Source organism: Ursus arctos, unplaced genomic scaffold (assembly GCF_023065955.2).
Source record: "Ursus arctos isolate Adak ecotype North America unplaced genomic scaffold, UrsArc2.0 scaffold_33, whole genome shotgun sequence".
NCBI classification, from domain to species: domain Eukaryota; kingdom Metazoa; phylum Chordata; class Mammalia; order Carnivora; family Ursidae; genus Ursus; species Ursus arctos.
Genome location: NW_026623019.1, coordinates 6,118,938 through 6,138,015, shown reverse-complemented (window position 1 = coordinate 6,138,015; position 19,078 = coordinate 6,118,938). Strand labels below are relative to the sequence as shown.

General features: G+C 42.0%; 1 protein-coding gene across 2 annotated transcripts in view; it reads right to left on the bottom strand.

Annotated features, from left to right (window-relative positions):
- GLIS3 (GLIS family zinc finger 3) overlaps window positions 1-19,078 on the bottom strand; it is a 443,148-nt gene that overhangs the window by 411,156 nt on the left and 12,914 nt on the right. The window contains exon 1 of one of the 2 annotated variants that reach the window (XM_026519265.4): window positions 18,225-18,709. The exons of the other annotated variant lie outside the window; for it this stretch is intronic. Within the exon in view, the coding sequence (XP_026375050.3) occupies window positions 18,225-18,612 (388 nt within the window). The 5' untranslated portion in view covers window positions 18,613-18,709. Of the gene's footprint in view, window positions 1-18,224; window positions 18,710-19,078 lie in introns of those variants that run through there. 2 annotated transcript variants of the gene reach the window in all.

Here is a 19,078-nt window from a genome sequence, read left to right as displayed (position 1 = left end):
GGGCTGTAGCTGCTTCCAGCAATTACTATCTTTATGACCTGAAAGCTCTCCTTTGTGCTTTTTAGTCTTTCAATACCTGCTTAACAACTTTCTGATACTGCAGCATCTCTGTTACAGTAACCAAAGTGGCTTCTCTTTTCCTGACAGGACCCTGGCTGGTGCACCACTCCCTGGATGGAGAGTCAGTCTCAGCTTTCTCATACCACACAAAATCACCCCTTATCATTAAAACCAGCGGAGAAGGCAACTCTAGTCCTTCACCAGGAGTATGTTAAAATGCCCTTGTGCCCCTTACAGTGGTCTCTTCTTAATGTCTAATTTCAACTTATCCACTTGAAATTACAGAATCTTCTCCAATTAGTTTGTTGTCAATGAAACCAATATTGAACTGTATGTCAACTAACTAGAATTTAAATAAATAAATAAATAAATAAATAAATAAATAAATAAATAAATAAATGTTTTTTTAAAAGACATACTTCACACTGCCCAGGCATAATCTATGTCATCCACACCCACTGTGTGACAAGACCTGGCCCACCAGTCTTGATATGAAATTTCTTAGAATACCTACTACTTTTCCAATTTTCTCTCTTTCCTTTCCGTTGGGTATATAAAATGAGCTTCCAACTCTAAAAGACACCATTGAAGGGTATGTACGAAGATATATTTCTAATGTGTAAGAGTGGAGGAAAACTTGACTCTGGGCACTTTTGCTTACCAATTTAATAAAAGCCTTGACATGTAAAGCACAATATATTATAGATAATAATATATAATTGTACATGATATATATAATATGCATAGTACATCAAATAGAATATAAAATATATCATTTTACAGGCTTAATGTATTTATGTTGTTAGTTACAAATTATATAGAAGTACAGAAAGCCTGTGAAATTCATTTATTATTTTTAATGAACCATTATTTATACAACTTATTGGGTTTTTTTAAAAGATTTTATGTATTTATTTGAGAGAGAGAGACAGAGAGAGAACACAAGCAGGGGAGGGACAGAGGGAGATGGAGAAGCAGAACCCCAATAAGCAGGGAGCCCAACACAGGGCTCGATCCCAGGACTCTGAAATCATGACCTGAGCCCAAGGCAGACACTTAACCAACTGAGCCACCCAAGAGTCCCTACAACTTACTGCTTTTTAAAGTTTCTTCTTTTCTCTCTTCATTTGACTGTGAGCTCCCCGAAAGCATATACTTATGTGTGTGTGTTTGTGTGTATGTGTGTGTGCACGCCTGGCATGGTGCCTTGCCCTGTAAATGTGTGCTGGATTGAGTTACAATCACAAACCTATGGAGATTTCAGGCTACATCTCAGTTACCTTTGATCCCCACAGCTAAGCACAACAACATCTTGGTTAAAATCAATGCTCAGAAAATATCAAGTGATTGAGACAGAGAAGCTCTTAAAATACAATCAGATTAGAAAAACAAAAAAAGAATTTGACTTAGAAAGACATCTAATTTGTCATGTAAAGTGTATATGGAGCCTAAAGAGAAAGGTTATAGGAAGAAAGGCTACAATCAGAAATAGAAAGAGGGGGGCGCCTGGGTGGCACAGCGGTTAAGCGTCTGCCTTCGGCTCAGGGCGTGATCCCGGCGTTGTGGGATCGAGCCCCACATCAGGCTCCTCCGCTAGGAGCCTGCTTCTTCCTCTCCCACTCCCCCTGCTTGTGTTCCCTCTCTCGCTGGCTGTCTCTATCTCTGTCAAATAAATAAATAAAATCTTTAAAAAAAAAAAAAAAAAAGAAATAGAAAGAGGACATTAGGCCACGTAGTTTAAAGGGTTGCAAAAGGGATCCTCCTCGCCCCTCACCTTGCCACCTTCCCACCCCCTACTAATTCTACCGTGAACAGTGCTATTCTTTCCCTTAAGATTTCAGGCCTGTTAAAAGACAAACACCTCTGAAAATTGTCATTCTTCAGTCAGTTGACCAGCTCTTTTACTGAAAGCAGATTTAGATTTAGATTGGTGGGTTTGGAGGACATTGCCCCGGGGAGACGTCTCGAAATTCCAGGGCATTCTGGGTTATCACCGTTATTGGCGTTCGGTGGTAAAGGCAGGGATGCCTCAACATCCTGAACACAAAGAATGACCCACATCCCACATGATTTTCAAGTATCTTACCAGACATTCATGTCAGTAAAAACCTGTGTATAATTATTGGAGCTTACAGCCTAAGTCCATTTTATTTTCATGATTCTGATTTATGCTAAATTATCTAAAATGAAGTTAACAGTACAAACCAAAGGAAGACTGATCATTGTTTTGATAGACATACCATAAAGTACTGTCCACCATTTCACTAAACCGTATCACTGAAAGCAAAGCAACTAGACATCTGAGCCACCACTACAACAAACACAATTCTGCATCATCAGAATTTTAGCTAAATCCACATTTAGGTGCAAGTTTACCTGAATCCTTCCTTATGTCTTCTGGCATAGTTATGCTGACACATTTTCATATTTAAATCTATATTTGTTATAAATCATGTTCCTTTTTTTCCCTTGTATTTCAGTTATGAAATTACATTGACTTTTTTTTTTTTTTAAAGATTTTACGTATGTATGGGGCGCCTGGGTGGCACAGCGGTTAAGCCTCTGCCTTTGGCTCAGGGAGTGATCCTGGCGTTATGGGATCGAGCCCCACATCAGGCTCCTCCGCTATGAGCCTGCTTCTTCCTCTCCCACTCCCCCTGCTTGTGTTCCCTCTCTCGCTGGCTGTCTCTGTCTCTGTCAAATAAATAAATAAAATCTTTAAAAAATAAAAAAATAAAAAAAATAAAGATTTTACGTATGTATTTGACAGAGAGAGTACAAGCAGGGGGAATGGCAGGTACAGGGAGAGGGAGAAGCAGGCTCCCCGCTCAGCAGGGAGCCCAACGTGGGGCTCTATCCAGGACCCCAAGATCATGACCTGAGCTGAAGGCAGACGCTTAACCGACTGAGCCACCCAGGCACCCTATTATACTGACTTTTTAAAATTATATGCGTAGGTAGATAATAACTGTCTATGAATTTTGTTTGAGAATAATATAGAGGGCAATAAAAAAAAAAAACAGGGCTGTTGGGGTGCCTGGGTGGCTCAGGCTGTTAAGCTTCCGGCCCATGATTTCTGCCCAAGTCATGATCTCAGAGTGGTGAGACTGAGCCCTGAATCAGGCTCTGCGCTAAGCGGGGAGTCGGCCTGAGATTCTCTCCCTTTGCCCCTCCCCCTACTTGTGCTCAAGCACTCCCTCTCTATCTCTCTAAAATAAATAAATAAATCTTAAAAAAAAAAAGACAAAAACAAAAACAGCGCTATGAAACACAGGTTTAGATGGAGAGAAGGATGAGAACAGCAAAAGGGTATGGAAACACACCGAGAAGGAAGAGAGAGTGAGGCCTGGCAAGAAGCCCACAGAAGGTCTCTGATGAATGCCTGAAGATGAATGGGCTTTATGTAAACCTTATTTCTAGGCAAAAATGCCACATCGGTGTTTGTCATGGTTTATGGGAGTTAGCCAGAAGAATGGAAGGAACAGGAACACCAGAGTAAAGTAGACCAGCATTCAAACCCTGGTTCTGCCTCTCTTATGAGTCATGTCAACTTGGACAAATAACTTCACTTCTCTGAGTGTCGATGCTCACATCTGCAAAATGGAGGTAATAAAAAGGGCTTTATAAGTTGGCCTTCCTGAATCTTAAAGTCTATCACCATGTCTGGCATATCACAGGACTTCGACAGAGATTAATTCCTGCCCTCCTGTTCCTAGATGTTGCCTCATTTCCTCATATGACTAGAAAAAGAGAAAAGCCAAGACGATAACTGCATTAGGTACCTACTGCTATGTAACAAATTACCACCAAATTAGTGGCTTAAAACAATACATGTATAGTTGACACCTGAACAATGCAGAGGTTAGGGGTCCTGACACCTTGCACAGTCAAAAATCTGCATATTTAACTTCTGACTCCCCCAAAACTTAACCACTAATCAGCCTACTGTGGACCAGAAAAAGCCTTACCAATAACAAAAGTTGATGAACATATATTTGTATGTTATATATATTATATACTGTGTCCTTACAATAAAGTAAACTAGAGAAAAGAATATGCCATTAAGAAACGCATAAGGAGGAGAAAATACATTTATAATACTGTACTATTAAAAGATCTTTGTTTAAGTGGACCTGCACAGTTCAAACCTGTGCTGTTCAAGGGCTAACTATATTATCTCCGTTTCTGTGGGTCAGGAATCCGGGCATGGCTGAGTGGGTCCTCTGATCAGAGTCCCTTACAGGGCTGCCATCAAGGTGTCAGCTACGGCTAGAGCCTCATCTGAAGGCTCAACTGGGGAAGATGTGCTTTAATACTCATGTGGTTGTTGGCAGAATGCAGTTTCTGGAAGGTTGTTGGCCTGAGGCCTCTGGTTCCTCACTGCTGTTAGTCAGACACTTCCCTCTGTTACTTGTCACTGTTACTTGTTAAAAGTCATGTGGGCTTTTCCAACATGGCAGGATGCTTTATCAAAGCATACAAACCAAGGAGACAGCAGAATCTCACAGCGAGACAGAAGTCACATCTTTTGTAATCTAATAACGGAAGTGACATTTCATCATCTTTAGAAGCAAGTCACTGTATTCAGGCCACACTCAAGGGGTGGCTGTTACAGAAAGTATGAATCCCAGGAGACAAAAATGGTGGGGGACAGGGAGGCATCTTAGAATCTGACTGTTACAAAATAAAATAGATAATTATACAGAATTTTCTTCTAGATAAGTGGAAAAACTAGCTGAGCCAAATATGTTTAAAAAAAATGTTTTCAATACCCAGTCCATGTACCCCAACTTTTAAAAATTTAACTCATGGATTAACTTTATGTGTTTTGTGTCTGATAGATTCCTATTAAAATCTGGCATAAAAGCCAGAAATATTCAAATCACAATGTTCTTTGGAACGCCTGGATGGCTCAGTCAGTTGAGCATCTGACTCTTGATTTCAGCTCAGGTCATGATATCAGGGTCATGAAATCAAGCCCCACACGGGGCTCTGTGCTGAGCATGTAGCCTGTTTGGGATTCTCTCTGTCCCTCTTCTTTTGCCCCTCCCCCCCACTTGTGTACTCTCTCTCTAAAAAAAACCAAAAACAAATTTCAATGCTCTTTGATTATATAACCCAACAAGAAAAAACTATGCTGAAAATTTTCAAAGCTGACAGCCAAACCTCTTCTAATTGCTGTGTTGTTCAGTGTGGTTTCAAACAGAAATCATGGTTCTGTGTACCTGAACCCTGGCAATCCTCCCCTTCACTAAACTCTAAACACACAATAAACCTAAAGGCTTAATGGATCATCCATTAAATGCTCTTTCTTAATTCCCACAACCCAAAATGAAAATCTGCATTAACTTAAAAAAAATGAATTACCTTATAAAATGTAGTGGTCACCACCAAAAACCTGACGTAAAGCACCACCATCTACACAGTTCAGCGGTTCATCTTTTAGGAAGAAGAATAAATTTAAAAAATCAACTTCCTAGAATTAACTTCTGCTAGTGGCCATACTTCTAAAATTCTCTCCCATACTTTGGAATCATACTGGCTGAAGAACATGATTTGTGGGATAACTTTGGAAATGTCACTGTTGTTTAAGACATATCCCCAACACTACCTTTCTATAGGGGACTAAGTCCCAGGTGTCACTCAACCCACGCCACCCTTTTCTGAGCAGGTGGGACTCATGTTCATTCTATGAGTATCCACCCCCACCAGCTGGATGAACCAGATCTGACACACACTGGACCAATCAGACTTTTTCCAAGGAACCTGAAGATGGGACAGAGGGACCCTACCCAGTTGACTTATCACACAGTTCTGAGGACATGACATGCTTAGGCCTGGTGAAGAAAGCCACAATGAAGCCATGGATACCATGATGGTTCATTTGTGTGTCAATTTGATTGGGCTACAGTGTGTCCCCCAATTTGGTCAAACATTACACTGGGTGTGTCTGTGAGGGTGTTTCTGATAAGATTAACATTTGAATTGGCAGACTCAGTTAAGCAGAGTGCCCTCCCCAGAATGGATGGACCTCATCCAATCAGTTGAAGGCCTGAACAGAACAAAATGAGGGTCCCTCCCACAGGTAAAGGGACTTTTCCTGCCTGCTTTGAGGTGGGACATCAATCTTTTCTGGCCTTCGGAATCTAACAGGAATATCAGCTTCTTTTGGGTCTCAAGCCTGTCAGCTTCTCAAGCCCAGAACTTACTACCCTGGTTCTCAGGCCTTTGCACTCCCAATAGAACTACCCCATGGGCCCTCCTGGGTCTCCAGCGGGCCAACTGCAGGTCTTGGGATTTCTCAGCCTCTACAATCAAATGAGTTAATTCTTTATAATAAATCACTTTATATAAATATCATACACACACATACACACACACACACACACACACACAAATAAATATCCTATTGGTTATGTTTCTCCACAGAACCCTAATACCTACACTAAGAAATAAAGAAAAGCAATCTGTAGGGAGAAAAATGAAGTGATGTGTACAGAAAAGCAGAAATAAAAGATCATGTTGCCGATGGAAAAAAAGCATGGGGAAGTATCCTGTTCTTATAGTCCTTCAAAAGATCTGGTCGTCCACCCTATCCTTGGGTAACGAAGAAACACTCCTGATTCTTTATTACAAATCCCCTTTCACATAAACGAGCACAGTGGGTCACAGTTACCCGCAACCCAAAGAGTCCTGAATAGGGTACTTGGTGAACCAGCGCTCTTGCAGGAGAAAGTCCCCATCTCCAGTCTGGCTCCCAGCCTCATCCTGACAGAACACAGCAGGACGGCCTGCATTCAACTCCCAGCTTGGCCACATACTAGCCATGCGACTGTTGCTAAGTGACTTCACCTCTCCAAGCCTTGGTTTCATGATCAAAAGACACATGGGGTTGTTACGAAAATTAAGGGAATTCTGAGCTCCAGGGACATCATGGAAGGCCTTCCGGATAGCAGCCTAGTTGTGTGGCCCGGTAGCTCTGTTTAATGCAGCAGCTGGCCCAGAGGAAAGGCTCAAAAGTTAGCCATTACTGTATCTTTCTGTTTTACATCACATTCCCTACCTGACTGCCACCAAAGCCACCTTCTTAAGCAAGTGGGGAGGGGCATTCTTAACCAAATTGACACAAATGTCTGCAACAATGTGTTCGTGGGTTTTTCTGCTTCAGCTCACTGTACTTTTCAAAATAAATATATACCAGACGCCACAACACCACACATAGTAAAAATTATGGTAGACATACTTTGTCTTTCAGGAAATTATTCTCAATTGCCAAGAACCTAGTTTTTGCAGCAAACCCTGTACTAAAACAACAAAACAATGTCCTAGAGGAGTATATAGGGCTCTGAGGTCAGCAAGACATGGGTTAAAATCTCCACGTGTTCTTGGTCAAGTTTCTTATTTTTTCTAATCCTCTCTTTTCTCATGTCTTCAAGGGGATACTTTTTAAGGTTGGGAAGGATTAACATAAGTTGTGTAAAGCTAAGAACAGTAATAAATAGAAAGCACTAAATAATTGCTAGCTTGTTTATTTCCAACCCTAGAATAACTGGGAATGAATGTATTCTACTTATTAATATACTAATCATCACTCAGTGGCTCCAAGAAATAATTTTGCTATTAACTTCTCCAGGTCTAATCTTGTCAAGTAGGTTGGACTACTTTACCTTAAAGCAGAAGGGTAACATTCTGAATTTAAATGCAATTAAACTTCACCCTAAATGTAGGGTATCCCTGCATTCCAGTTCATCCAGGATGGTCCTGGGCATAATTATTAATGAGGCCCCATTTCACTCTTGAAAGTGTCCTGGTCTAGATAATAAGTTACAGGATCACCCTAAAGTAAAATCTTTAGGTGAAAGACACTTTTGAGATGTGTTATTTCACATCAATGTCTGTTTATTGTGGTTTATTAGGATTTAAATTTTTTCTGTCTAGCCTTTGAAGTAAACTGAAACTAGAGCGCATTCAGGGCTCCATCTCTACACGGTAGCTTTTCATACCGCCCAGACTTGGGAGCTATGACTAAGCTGTAAGCCTTTATTTCCAAGGACACGTGACACTCGTTCGAGCAGAGTAGCAGGACCGGCTGTCTGGCCCAGCAGCTGCTGCTGTGGTTTACGGAGACCCACACTGCACTGCGCTCAGTACAGTCAGGAAGCAGCAGTATTTGATGTGCCCCGGGCCCTTGATAGTATAAAATGCACTCTCCCAGTTGCCATCTAATTTAACTCTCCAAAGCAAACACCATTTTCTGCTCTACCTGCCACTGCCACACAACTGGATGGTCGCCTGGAAAGCCAAGGCATTAGCTCTCCAGTTCTCTGAAGCTCGCCTTCTCTCAACCCAAGATCCCCAGAACTCGCCTGCCTCAGTGGCTTGACCTCTACTTTCCACCCACTTCACGGATGTGAAGACCAGTTCTGGGCCTTCTTTCCCACTTGGAGCCCTGCCCATAACGTCCAGCTTTGTTCATCAGCATCATGAAACTAAAGCCAAAGATGAGAGGTGCCCTGAACACACTCCTACTCAAGGACATGTGGCCAGGTCTGCCCTTCACTAGACCCTGCCCATTTGGAAAGAGGAATAAAATATTACCGCCCCCCTTTTACACATGAAGAAACCAAGGCAGGGAAGGTCACACACCAGCAATGCTTGGACTGGGGTGTGGGTCTTCTGAATCCAGTGTCCGCCCTCTTCCTCCCATACCAGTGCTTCTCAAATTTTGGTGGGTACTTACAAGGTCAGCTACATAATTTGCAGAGACCAATGAAAATGAAAATGTTGGGTCCCTTATACAAAAAGCAAAAGAAAATCATTTTTTATTCTTCTCTGGTCTCCCTCGTGATAGGTCATGGTGTTTTTTGTAATTTGCTATTTACCACTGGGCTCCTTCACCAATGGGACACTTACAGGGTAAGTGCAGACCCTCAAAGGTGCCCAGAGTCTCACGTGGGATTGGGCACACAGAGCACACGCACCCAACCCTGACCTCCCCACACTCACGCCTGGGTCTCGCTGGAGGCAGAGGACAGCAGTAGATACTGGGCAGGGACACAGAAGCCAGTAGCTACCCTAGCAGAATGGGGGACCACCACACATGAACAGAGACACCAAGCACCCCACACAGGCTCCAGTGGCCCATCGGATTTAACTTACAATACACAGATTCGAAGACAAAATCAGTAAGGATGTCAAGACAACAATCCCAGAGCATTAAACCCCAAGCACAGGGCACTCCTTCTGAGCATGGGACCCTGTACAGTCACCGCTCACACAGCCATGAAGCTGGTCTTGTGCCGAGGATCTTGGTAAAAGACACAACCTGAATAAGTCAGTCCAGGATGGCCCTGAGATTGTGCACCTCTAACTGGCTCCTCAAGGACGCTGGCCTCAGCCTATCCTTGACTAACAAGCTCCTACACAAGTCTCATTTTTTAACTTGTTTATTATGTCAGAGACAATTACAGGCCTTCTATTTCTTTCATTATTCAAATAAGGCAGCCATAAAAATAGGTATTAAATTCAAGTCACCATCCATTGTATCCTTCAAATTTGATGGGTCGGAAGCAGCAAATCTATTCATATTCATGATCTCCTCCTGCCAGGTCTAAAGATGTCATAAACAGAGGTGTGCAAAGCTACTTCTGCACACACTCATGTCACTTGGGTGGCCCTCACACAAAGACGGCCTGATTCCTGCCCAGGTAGACACTGCTCTCCTTGCTCAGAAGGGCCTATTATTAGAAATTGTCAAGTCCAATTATACAAAACAGGAGCAAGGGCCCATTTCCTCAGCTGGTGGATAGAGACAGCAGCTGAACGGTATGGAGTTTTACAGGCGTACTCCTTCTGGAATGGCAGCAACTGTAAACTCTAAGGGAGAGAGGGGACAAGGCTTCTCAGAACTCTCACAGCAGGAGCTCTCAGGCTGTGGAGTCCCACTCTGAGTCAACCCACCCAGCACACAGAGAATGAGACCTCCAGCAAACTGAGCCTCAGTCTCTCAATCCCTAAAATGGGGCCAATCCCACTTGCTCAGCCTCCTGGGATGGAACCTTTGATTGAGTCATAGGAGACCATCAATAGGCAAGTTTATGAACTACAAAGCTCATTGCAAGTCCAAAGCTGTTGCTATTTAATAGTCTAAGAAAATGCTACAGGTAACCAGAGGATGGTACCTTCCAGCCTGGTGTCCTACAGGACTTGAGGTGTGTCTAGGGGGCAGGGAAAAGGTGGAATGCTGTGAGACTGCCAAATCAGTTTTATAAGTGGAACAAATCATGTCTGCCATTCAGTAATACTTGGAAACCCATCATCAATTTGATTTACACGCTGGATCAATAAACCACACAAAGTGTAGCCTGTGGAGGCCAAAGAGTAAACAGAAGTAAACATTGTGTTTCACCTGCCTTGTTGGCGGGACTAAATGAAAACTCTGGCCACCTCAACTGGAATAATGCCTTTGGTCTCTGACGGGTTTGGTTATTTTTGGAACCTTTTATGGAATATTAACTTTATTTGCTCTAATTCTGCAGGAAGCCTCACTGGAAGTGCAAGGAGATATAAATGATTAAAAAGCAGAAGTGAAAAAAAAAAAAAAGTCACCCAGTATTTTGCCCCAACTTTCATTAGCTAATATATCAACTGCATTTCTTCAAAAACGAGAGACCCCAGTTGCTATTCCCGTCCCCAGTGCTAACATGACAACATTCAACACAGTTCACTCGCTGGTGTTAGCAAATTTTTTTTCATTGTCTGTTTGTCCAGAAATAAACATAAGTAAAGGAATGATTATAGGAAAGTAACATTCTAAATCAGTGACAGCGTTTTAAAATTTGTAATGTGGCAGCTGGGGGAAATATGAAGCTAGCTGACCCATTAAGCAATCAAGCTCTAACCTAAGCTCCAGGTTATAACCAATTGAATTAGCAAACCACAAACAGTAAAAAATCAAAATAAAACTTGATGTATTATTTAAAGTACACTAGTTTCTAGACCTCCCATGTTCACACAATATGTTATTTTTTTAAAACCGGGTCTTTACAAGAGACACCAGCCTTAAGTTATACAAAAGAGATTTTTAACCCCAATTAGTTAGTGTCCTTTGTTGATATTATTCTGCTTTTTCTGACCGACAATAATGAATAACCCACAAGCGCTAATGAATAACTAAGTCCCTTTGTCTCCAAGGACAGCAGAGCCCAACAAAAAATGTCAGAGGCCCTAAAGTAAAATAAAAAACCTTTACAATGAAAATCTTCCCAATTATATAGTCCTACGGGTACTGCAAATGTGGAATTGTCTTAAATATTTAAATAGCTGTGTCAAATGTGCTTAAAGTGGGGATCATAAAGCTGATTTCCCAGATGCTTTGAAAAATGCATTTCTACCAGTCTCATTACGATTCATAGCTGTTGAACAGGAAGTAGTGAGAAATGCCACTATTGGTACCATATAACCGAGATTCCGTACTCGCCAATGCTCGCAGGGCCTGGAAGCTGCCAACTGTGGCGCACCCCCCACGCTCACTCCGCGGCTCCAATAAACACAAACATCCTCATCTCAGTACATGAAACATTTACAGGTAGTAAAAAATCATTCCTAAAACTAATTTCTACTATCCTAGAAACGTAAAGCTAAAAGTAACTCCTTACTAACACATGCGCAATGAGGAAGCCTGCGGAAGAACTCTGCAATGTATTTTAACTGGAACTCATTACCTTCTGAGCGATTTCCTAACTCTGTCCACACGTAGGGCCTACAAGCAAAGACACCCCAGAGTCAATAAAAACATGCTTTCATCCAGCTTTCCAAGTATTTCCCACCAAAACGGACCCAAGTCTTTTGGGAAAATGGCTGATTCCAGGTATGGGGCAGGGAAGTACTAGCAGGCCTGGAATATCTTGTTTGGTGTGAAAGCAAGGAAGTGCTTAATGGGAACATATCAAAAGGACATTGGGACAGGCTTGAAGGGGCTCCCACCTGCCAAATCTGGGACAATTTGAGCATCAAAAAGAACAGTGATGGTAATGAATTATGGCACAGGGACTTTTTAAAAAGAATACATGAGGTCTGTAGTGATTCTCAAAAAAAGGAGAAACAGAAGTTCTTCTTTCCAGAAGAATATCAACTAAAAAACACAGAAGGAATACTGGAATGAGAAAATCACCGTTATACAGTTAATAACGTAGTAACTGATTCAGACAAGCATCATTGGTGGAGAGCGAGATATTTGCATAAGATTACATATAATTTTGAAAGGGAAAGTGTCCACATGCAGAGATCCTGGTGACACCACCTTAGCCAGACGATCAAAAGCAGCATTGCAAATACCAGGACAAATGAGCATTCAGTGCTCCCAGTATATATAATCCACAAATAACCTATGCGGTACTCCTGCCAAAAATGTTTAACCCGAACCTATTCATGAGTAAATGATTAGATGAACCAAGTTGTGAGACAAGACAACCAGCCTGAACTCTAAAATAGCAACATATTTTGTCATGAAACACAAAGAAAAGACAGCAGTAGAGGGCCATTCTAGAAAAAAAGGAGACTAAAGAGACATGACAACCAAATATAATGCAGGGTTCTTTTTTTTCCCTTTTTTTTAAGTAGGCTCCATGCTTAGCGTGGAGCCCAAACAGGCGCTCGAACTCACAAACGTGAAATGGAGACCTGACCGAGATCAAAAATCGGACACTTCACCAACTGAGCCACCAGGAGCCCCGTAATGCAGGATTCTTGACTGGATCCTGAATCAAAAGAAAGGAGTAGCTACAGAGGACACGTGGGGGAAAGTAGTATGAGAAGTGAAATAAAATATAAAATAATATTATAAAAATTAATTTGAATCAGAATTTAAATATGTATTACATTTTAAGATATAACTCTATATAAGCAATACTGTTGTATCAAAGTTAAATTCCTTGGTTATGATTCATGTACTCTGGTTGTACAACATGAAAGATACCTGCTTAGCAATTGGGGGGTGAAGTGTCAGTATGTCTGCAACTTACTTATACGTGGTTCAATATCCTTGAGAGAGAAAAAGGTAGCAAATGCTAAAAAGTGAAATAAAATATAAAAGAACATAGTACAAAGCAAGATAAAATCTAACTTTTTTTATAAAGATAAATTCAGGAACAAAGAATGAGTTTCATTTACAAGTGAGTTATGTATGGTTGACTAAGTACGGATAGTTGGGCGAGGCTCCTGGGAAAGCCGATTAAAGGGCGTCGATTTAGAGGGAGTTGTCCCTTTCATCCTCTGCCTTTTGTCCTTCCTTCCTCCTTCACTCTTCTCAGAAGACAGACTCCACGGCAGGAGCAGGAGTGGGGGAAAGGCGAGGGGAAGCTCCATGATCCTGGGCCTGACATCCCTGAGCTTCCAACCATTAGCAGCATCACCGACCCTGGGCTGCACTTTGTGTGAGAAAAATTAACTCCTGTGACACAGGTTCCCAAATGTTCTCAGTTCATGGCATTCTTAGCGTCTCAGTAATTTTTGCATGCTGCCCCTAGGCCAAGAGGAACAACTAACACTACCCTTTATTAAGTATTTAGGTACCAACAACTTAATACTATTTAGGTACTAACAACCTATTAGCTGTTGGAAAAAAAATAATTTACATAAATTAAGAATAAAAGTATTTTTACTTCATTCTGAAGTAACCCGTATAACTGATGGGATGTGCATTCCAACCGTGCCCTCTACTACTTCAGCTCTTGGAATCAGATTGGATATCACCACCCTCAGCTCCCATGCCACACTGATTTCACTTAGAACTTGCTTGTCTTTATTATTGTGATAAAATACATACCAGAAAATTTCCCATCTTACCCAATTTTTTTATCTTAAAGTTTATTTATTTATTGAAGTAATCTCTACACCCCACATGGGGCTCAAACTCAGGACCCCAAGATCAAGACTCACACACTTCTCCAACTGAGCCAGCCAGGTGCCCCTGATCTTAACCATTTTCAAAGTGCATATTAAGTACATTCACACTGCTGCGCAACCATCACCACCATGCATCTCCAGAACTCTTCATCTTCCCGAACTGAAACTCCGTTCCCATTCAACTCTAATTTCCCATGCTCCCCTCCCTCCAGTCCACAGCAAACACCGTTCTACTTTTTGTCTCTATGATTTCACTCTTCTAGGAACCTTGTATAAGAGGAATCGTTCAATATCTGTCCTTTCGTGCCTGGCATAATTCATTTCACATAAAGTCTTCAAGGTTCATCCACGTTGTAGCGTATGTCAGACTGTCCTTCCTTCTTAAGGCTAAATACTATTCCAATGTAGGTATAAGACAAACATAATTTTTATCCATTCATCTGCCTACACTTGGATTGCTTCCACCTTTTGGCCTACAGAGTACTAGCTTTTTCATTACAACTACCGAAAGTGGAGCTTTGCAAAGATATGACATCACTAAAAGGTTGTAGTGCAATCTGACGTTGAAACTGTGAACCTCCCCAAGCCAGCAGTTCTCCTGGTGTCTAAAAGATGCCACAAGTCCTTCTGTTTCCTTCAAAATAAAAATTATCCCATGGTTACCCCTGAGTTTGCTGTGGTACTCCAGTGTCCTCAGCACACTATTGGAGAACTATGCCCCATGATGTGAAAACCACTGTTTTTTGAGTTTTCAGTTGAGTAGAACTCAATCCTTAATTAAGTAACATAAACACTACAATCAAATTTGTATTTCTCATGAGGCTCCCACTGGAGATTTCTCCAGTCTTCAAGTCAGATATCTGTCTGTGTGGCAATCCTTAAATGACATATTTTCTGTACGTAGTTTCCACTGGATTCCTGAGAGATGGTACAATCACCTTCAAGGCTTAGAAAATGTATTTTCTTAGCCATCATGTAAACTGTGCTTGGCCCCAAAGCAATGGTACCCCACTATGATGGTTGGTTTTATATGTGAACTTGAGTAGCTCATGAGGTGCCCAGATACTTGGCCAACTACCATTCTGGATGTTTCTGTGAGTGTTTTCAGAGGCAATTTACATTAAATCAGTAGACTGAGTAGAACAGATTGCTCTTCCTAATGTGGATAGGCCTCACCCAATCAGTTGAAGGCCTGAATAGAACGAAAGGCTGACCTTCCACCAAGTAAGAAAGAATTCTTCCCTGAATGACTGCTTTCAGACTGGGACATCCGCTTTTTCCTGCTTTTGGACTCAAACTGAAACGTCAGTTCGTCCTGGGTCTCAAGCCTGCTGTCTTTCAGAAGGAACTATATACCATTGCCTCTCCTAGTTCCAGGCCATCAGACTCACGCTAGACTGACACCATGAGCAAGCCTGGGTCTTCAGCTTGCTGACTCGTCTCCCGTATCATGGGAACTGTCAGCCTCCGTAATCTATTCTGATACAGGTACACACACAGGGACAGGTACACATTCAGGCATAGATATATTTCCTGTTGGTTCTGTTTCTCTAGAGAACCTTAACCAATACACCCACAGTCACAGGTCTTCTGGTCCCTATCCCTGTGGGTCAGGGCACTGTCGGTAATGCATGACAAAAGCCTGAGAGAGATGTCAACTTCAATTTTACCACATCAACCCATCACATGATCCCCCAAGGTTAAAACCCTTGCACAGCTTGCCAGGGTGCTCAAGATAGATCCAAACTCCTTGGCATCTCCTCCATAACCGTCATCTGGCCTCTGCTTATTCCTCCCCAGTCTTGTCTCTTACCACAGTCTCTACACCCCCAATGTGGAAGCAGGCAGAGGTTAGTGAAACACACCATGATCTCTCCCTTTCAGGTTTTGAGGGTGATTTTCTGTCTATCCAGAATAAGTTCCAGACAGCCCCCCCCACCCCCCCCCACACACAGACATACAATTTGCATAATTGCGAGGCTAGTTCCTTATCTTTCAGGTGTCTGCCTAGATATCCTACTCTCCTCCCAGATCCATTTACCAAGCATCAGCTGAGAACCCTGCAAATGTTGCCCTATTGCCGTCAGTGTATCCCTACCAGAGCCCTAACTGTACTTTATTTTAATTACCCATTAATTTGTCTGAATTCTCCTAACTCCTTGAGGGCCAGAAGTACATTTTATTAGCTACTGTATCCCCAGAACAGTGGCTCACCTATAACACATGCTCAATAATTATCTGTTGAATACATGACTGGATGAAGTTCAAACAGTCGTTGATCACCATTCTCAACTGGTTGCTGGCTTAGCTTAGGAACTGTCAACCAAGACCTGAAAAGGATATATTCAGCCACTGCTGGCACCATCCAGAGTGGTATCCAAGCTGCAAGGCCAGAGGGGATAACAATACAGTTATCCTCAACCCTTAATCCATGCGCATGCTCACCCCCCAACCATGCAGATCCAGAACAGGCACTGTAAGCTTGGAAGCTGAGCAAGGAGCCAGAAAGGTAGAAAGAGGAGAACCGGGGACAGCACTAATTTTTACAAGGGTTCCAAGATGTATTAACCTTGACAGTTCACTATCCCTGAATTACCGGGAGCATAATTTTTTTAAAAACTATGAATATAATTATAACCACTTCTGGTCACCATCAAAGTAATATCCCCAAACTCCTTACCCGTGGCAATGCTGAAGTTATTTATTCCTTCTAGCCCTTAGCTCCCTTATCAGTTAATCAACAATAGCATACAACTCAGGGCTGTTGTGAAGAATAACTGAGATTATATACTGGAAGCACTCAATACAGTGCCTGACGCACACTCAGTTATGACATACTAAACAGAAGTTATTAATATTATCAGCACTAATAATGCCAGCCAGGATTCAACACACGTATATGTGATGAAAGCAAGCTACACACAGTTCATTAGACAAGCAAGCACTGAAAGATTTTACTGGGCCTCAGCCCCTGAAAATCCACACACACGAGCCTGACGTTGTAGCTTGCCATGCCATGAACGCAGCAAACTGACAATGATAGAGCTATTTGGATGCACCCCCAAGGAAAGTTTTTCCTACACTTATACTAAATATCAGTAGGTCTAGGAAATAAAACAATCTAAAACCAAACCTAAACCAAAATAAAAAAATAAGAAAAGAAAAAAAGCTACATATATACCTTTTTATAGTTTAAGGTTTTATAGTTTTTCTTAATCTGCCCATTTATACCATGCAGAGGAATACAAAGGCACTAAAAAAACTTTTAGGATACAAATAATTATTCATCTGAACTGGGTGAGTTATGAGTTAACTGGATGAATCCCTATTCAGGCTGCTAGTAATTTTATTTGATTGTGTACACATTTAATACAAACATTTAAAACCAGATGCTAAAAATACCTAACAGTGTATATAATTGTGCTATTTTACATAACAAAGCTATATTTCACATGATACATACTCTTCCTTTTTCTAGCCCAAATACACATTTCATGTGCAATATTACTCATTAAGTCAACATCAGTTACTAGAGAGAGTATGTCATTTGAATAATTTGCTATTCTCCAACAATTATTCCATGATTTAAAATTTACATTATTCAAACGCTACTGAATTAAAAACACATTTGTTCTGCATTTCAAATTAACCAAGTTTTCTAGTTTTCCACAAGCCCAAAAATACATCCTTTCATTATTCTCTTCTAGCTTCCTTCCCTTTTATCACCAGCTGTATTTCAAAACTTAGGGGTTCTGCTCTTGGAATAATTTTTTATCATTTCTATGTACTAATTCCTCACTTTATTGGCTGTTAAGCTTTCTCCCTTTTTATTCTTTGCTTTCCAAACCTTTCTTCTAGCATCTGACCTACGTGATGACGGCTCTGGCCACCCCTCTCCGTCATGGCCCAGGGAATCAGTCCCTCTGTGCATCCCAAGGGTAGGGTCTTGCTAAACCAGCTCTTTCCTGCCCCCATCACCACCCACCCTCACTCCCTGGTTCTCATCTCTCTGTCTCGCCCTCTACTCTGCTTCACAGTCCCATGAAGTATCACGTTTACCACTGTGGCCTCCTCACCCTCCCACACATGTACACATCCATCCCCTCACCAAGGAAGCAACAGATCATCCTGAGACCATCAGCTTTGACCCTGACATTCAATCATGAGTTTTCCGTAAGATTTGCTAACAGATAAGGATCTGGAGAGGAGGAAAAAAAAACTGTTTCCACTTTTAAAAGATCCCAGAAAGACAATCCTACCTTTCCCAGGATTTGGAGGAAAAGGACTTCCAAACTCCTGCTGCTTTGGCTTTAAAGTATGTGGCCCTGACATGCCTCCAGCCTGGGTGACCTGGAATCGTGGCTTCCCATTGGTGAGCACTTGTCTCCTGGGGCTCAAGGCGGGCAGATGGAGGGGGCTCTCGGCCATGTTGCTCTGAGGAGCCATCCCTCCTCCCGAGGGCATCTTGAGATGGAGGCTGTTAGCAAGGCTTCCGATGGCAGGGCTCGCTGTGCTGCCACAGGACGTGGGGCCAGGAGTCCCAGAGTGGGCTCGGATGGGAGGAATGTGTTGGCCACTGACCATCCCAGGCCCCTGTGGGGTTCCTGATGTCCGGTGGAGACTCATGCTGCATGACCTTCCATTCATTCTGAAAAAACCTGTGGCCAGGATGGTCAAATATCCAATGGCACTAATGACTCCTTTCAGGCAAAGTCCAATAAGTTATCCATGGTGTGGGTTATTAGCCTGTTTAAAAAAATAAATGCAGGCATTTTTAAAAGTAAAAATGAAAATAAGTCACAGTGAGTTTTCAACCTGTGTAGCATTCATATCAGGAAGAAAAGAAGCACTCTTAGCAAAACGGCCTTTGATGTAAAGCAGGGTCATCAAACACATGGTTCACTGGCAGGCACTCTCCCCCCCCTGCATTCACGGTACACATGGATTATGGATCACTGTATTGTTTTGTTTGCCACTGAGCCCTTCTCGATACAGTGCTCTTGGCAACTACAACCCATCAACTGGTGCCAGCTTGCAAAATGAAACTTATTTTGCTCCCTAGAGAATCTGTCCATACTAGTTCTCTTCTGCTACAGTGAGTCTTGGGAAACCC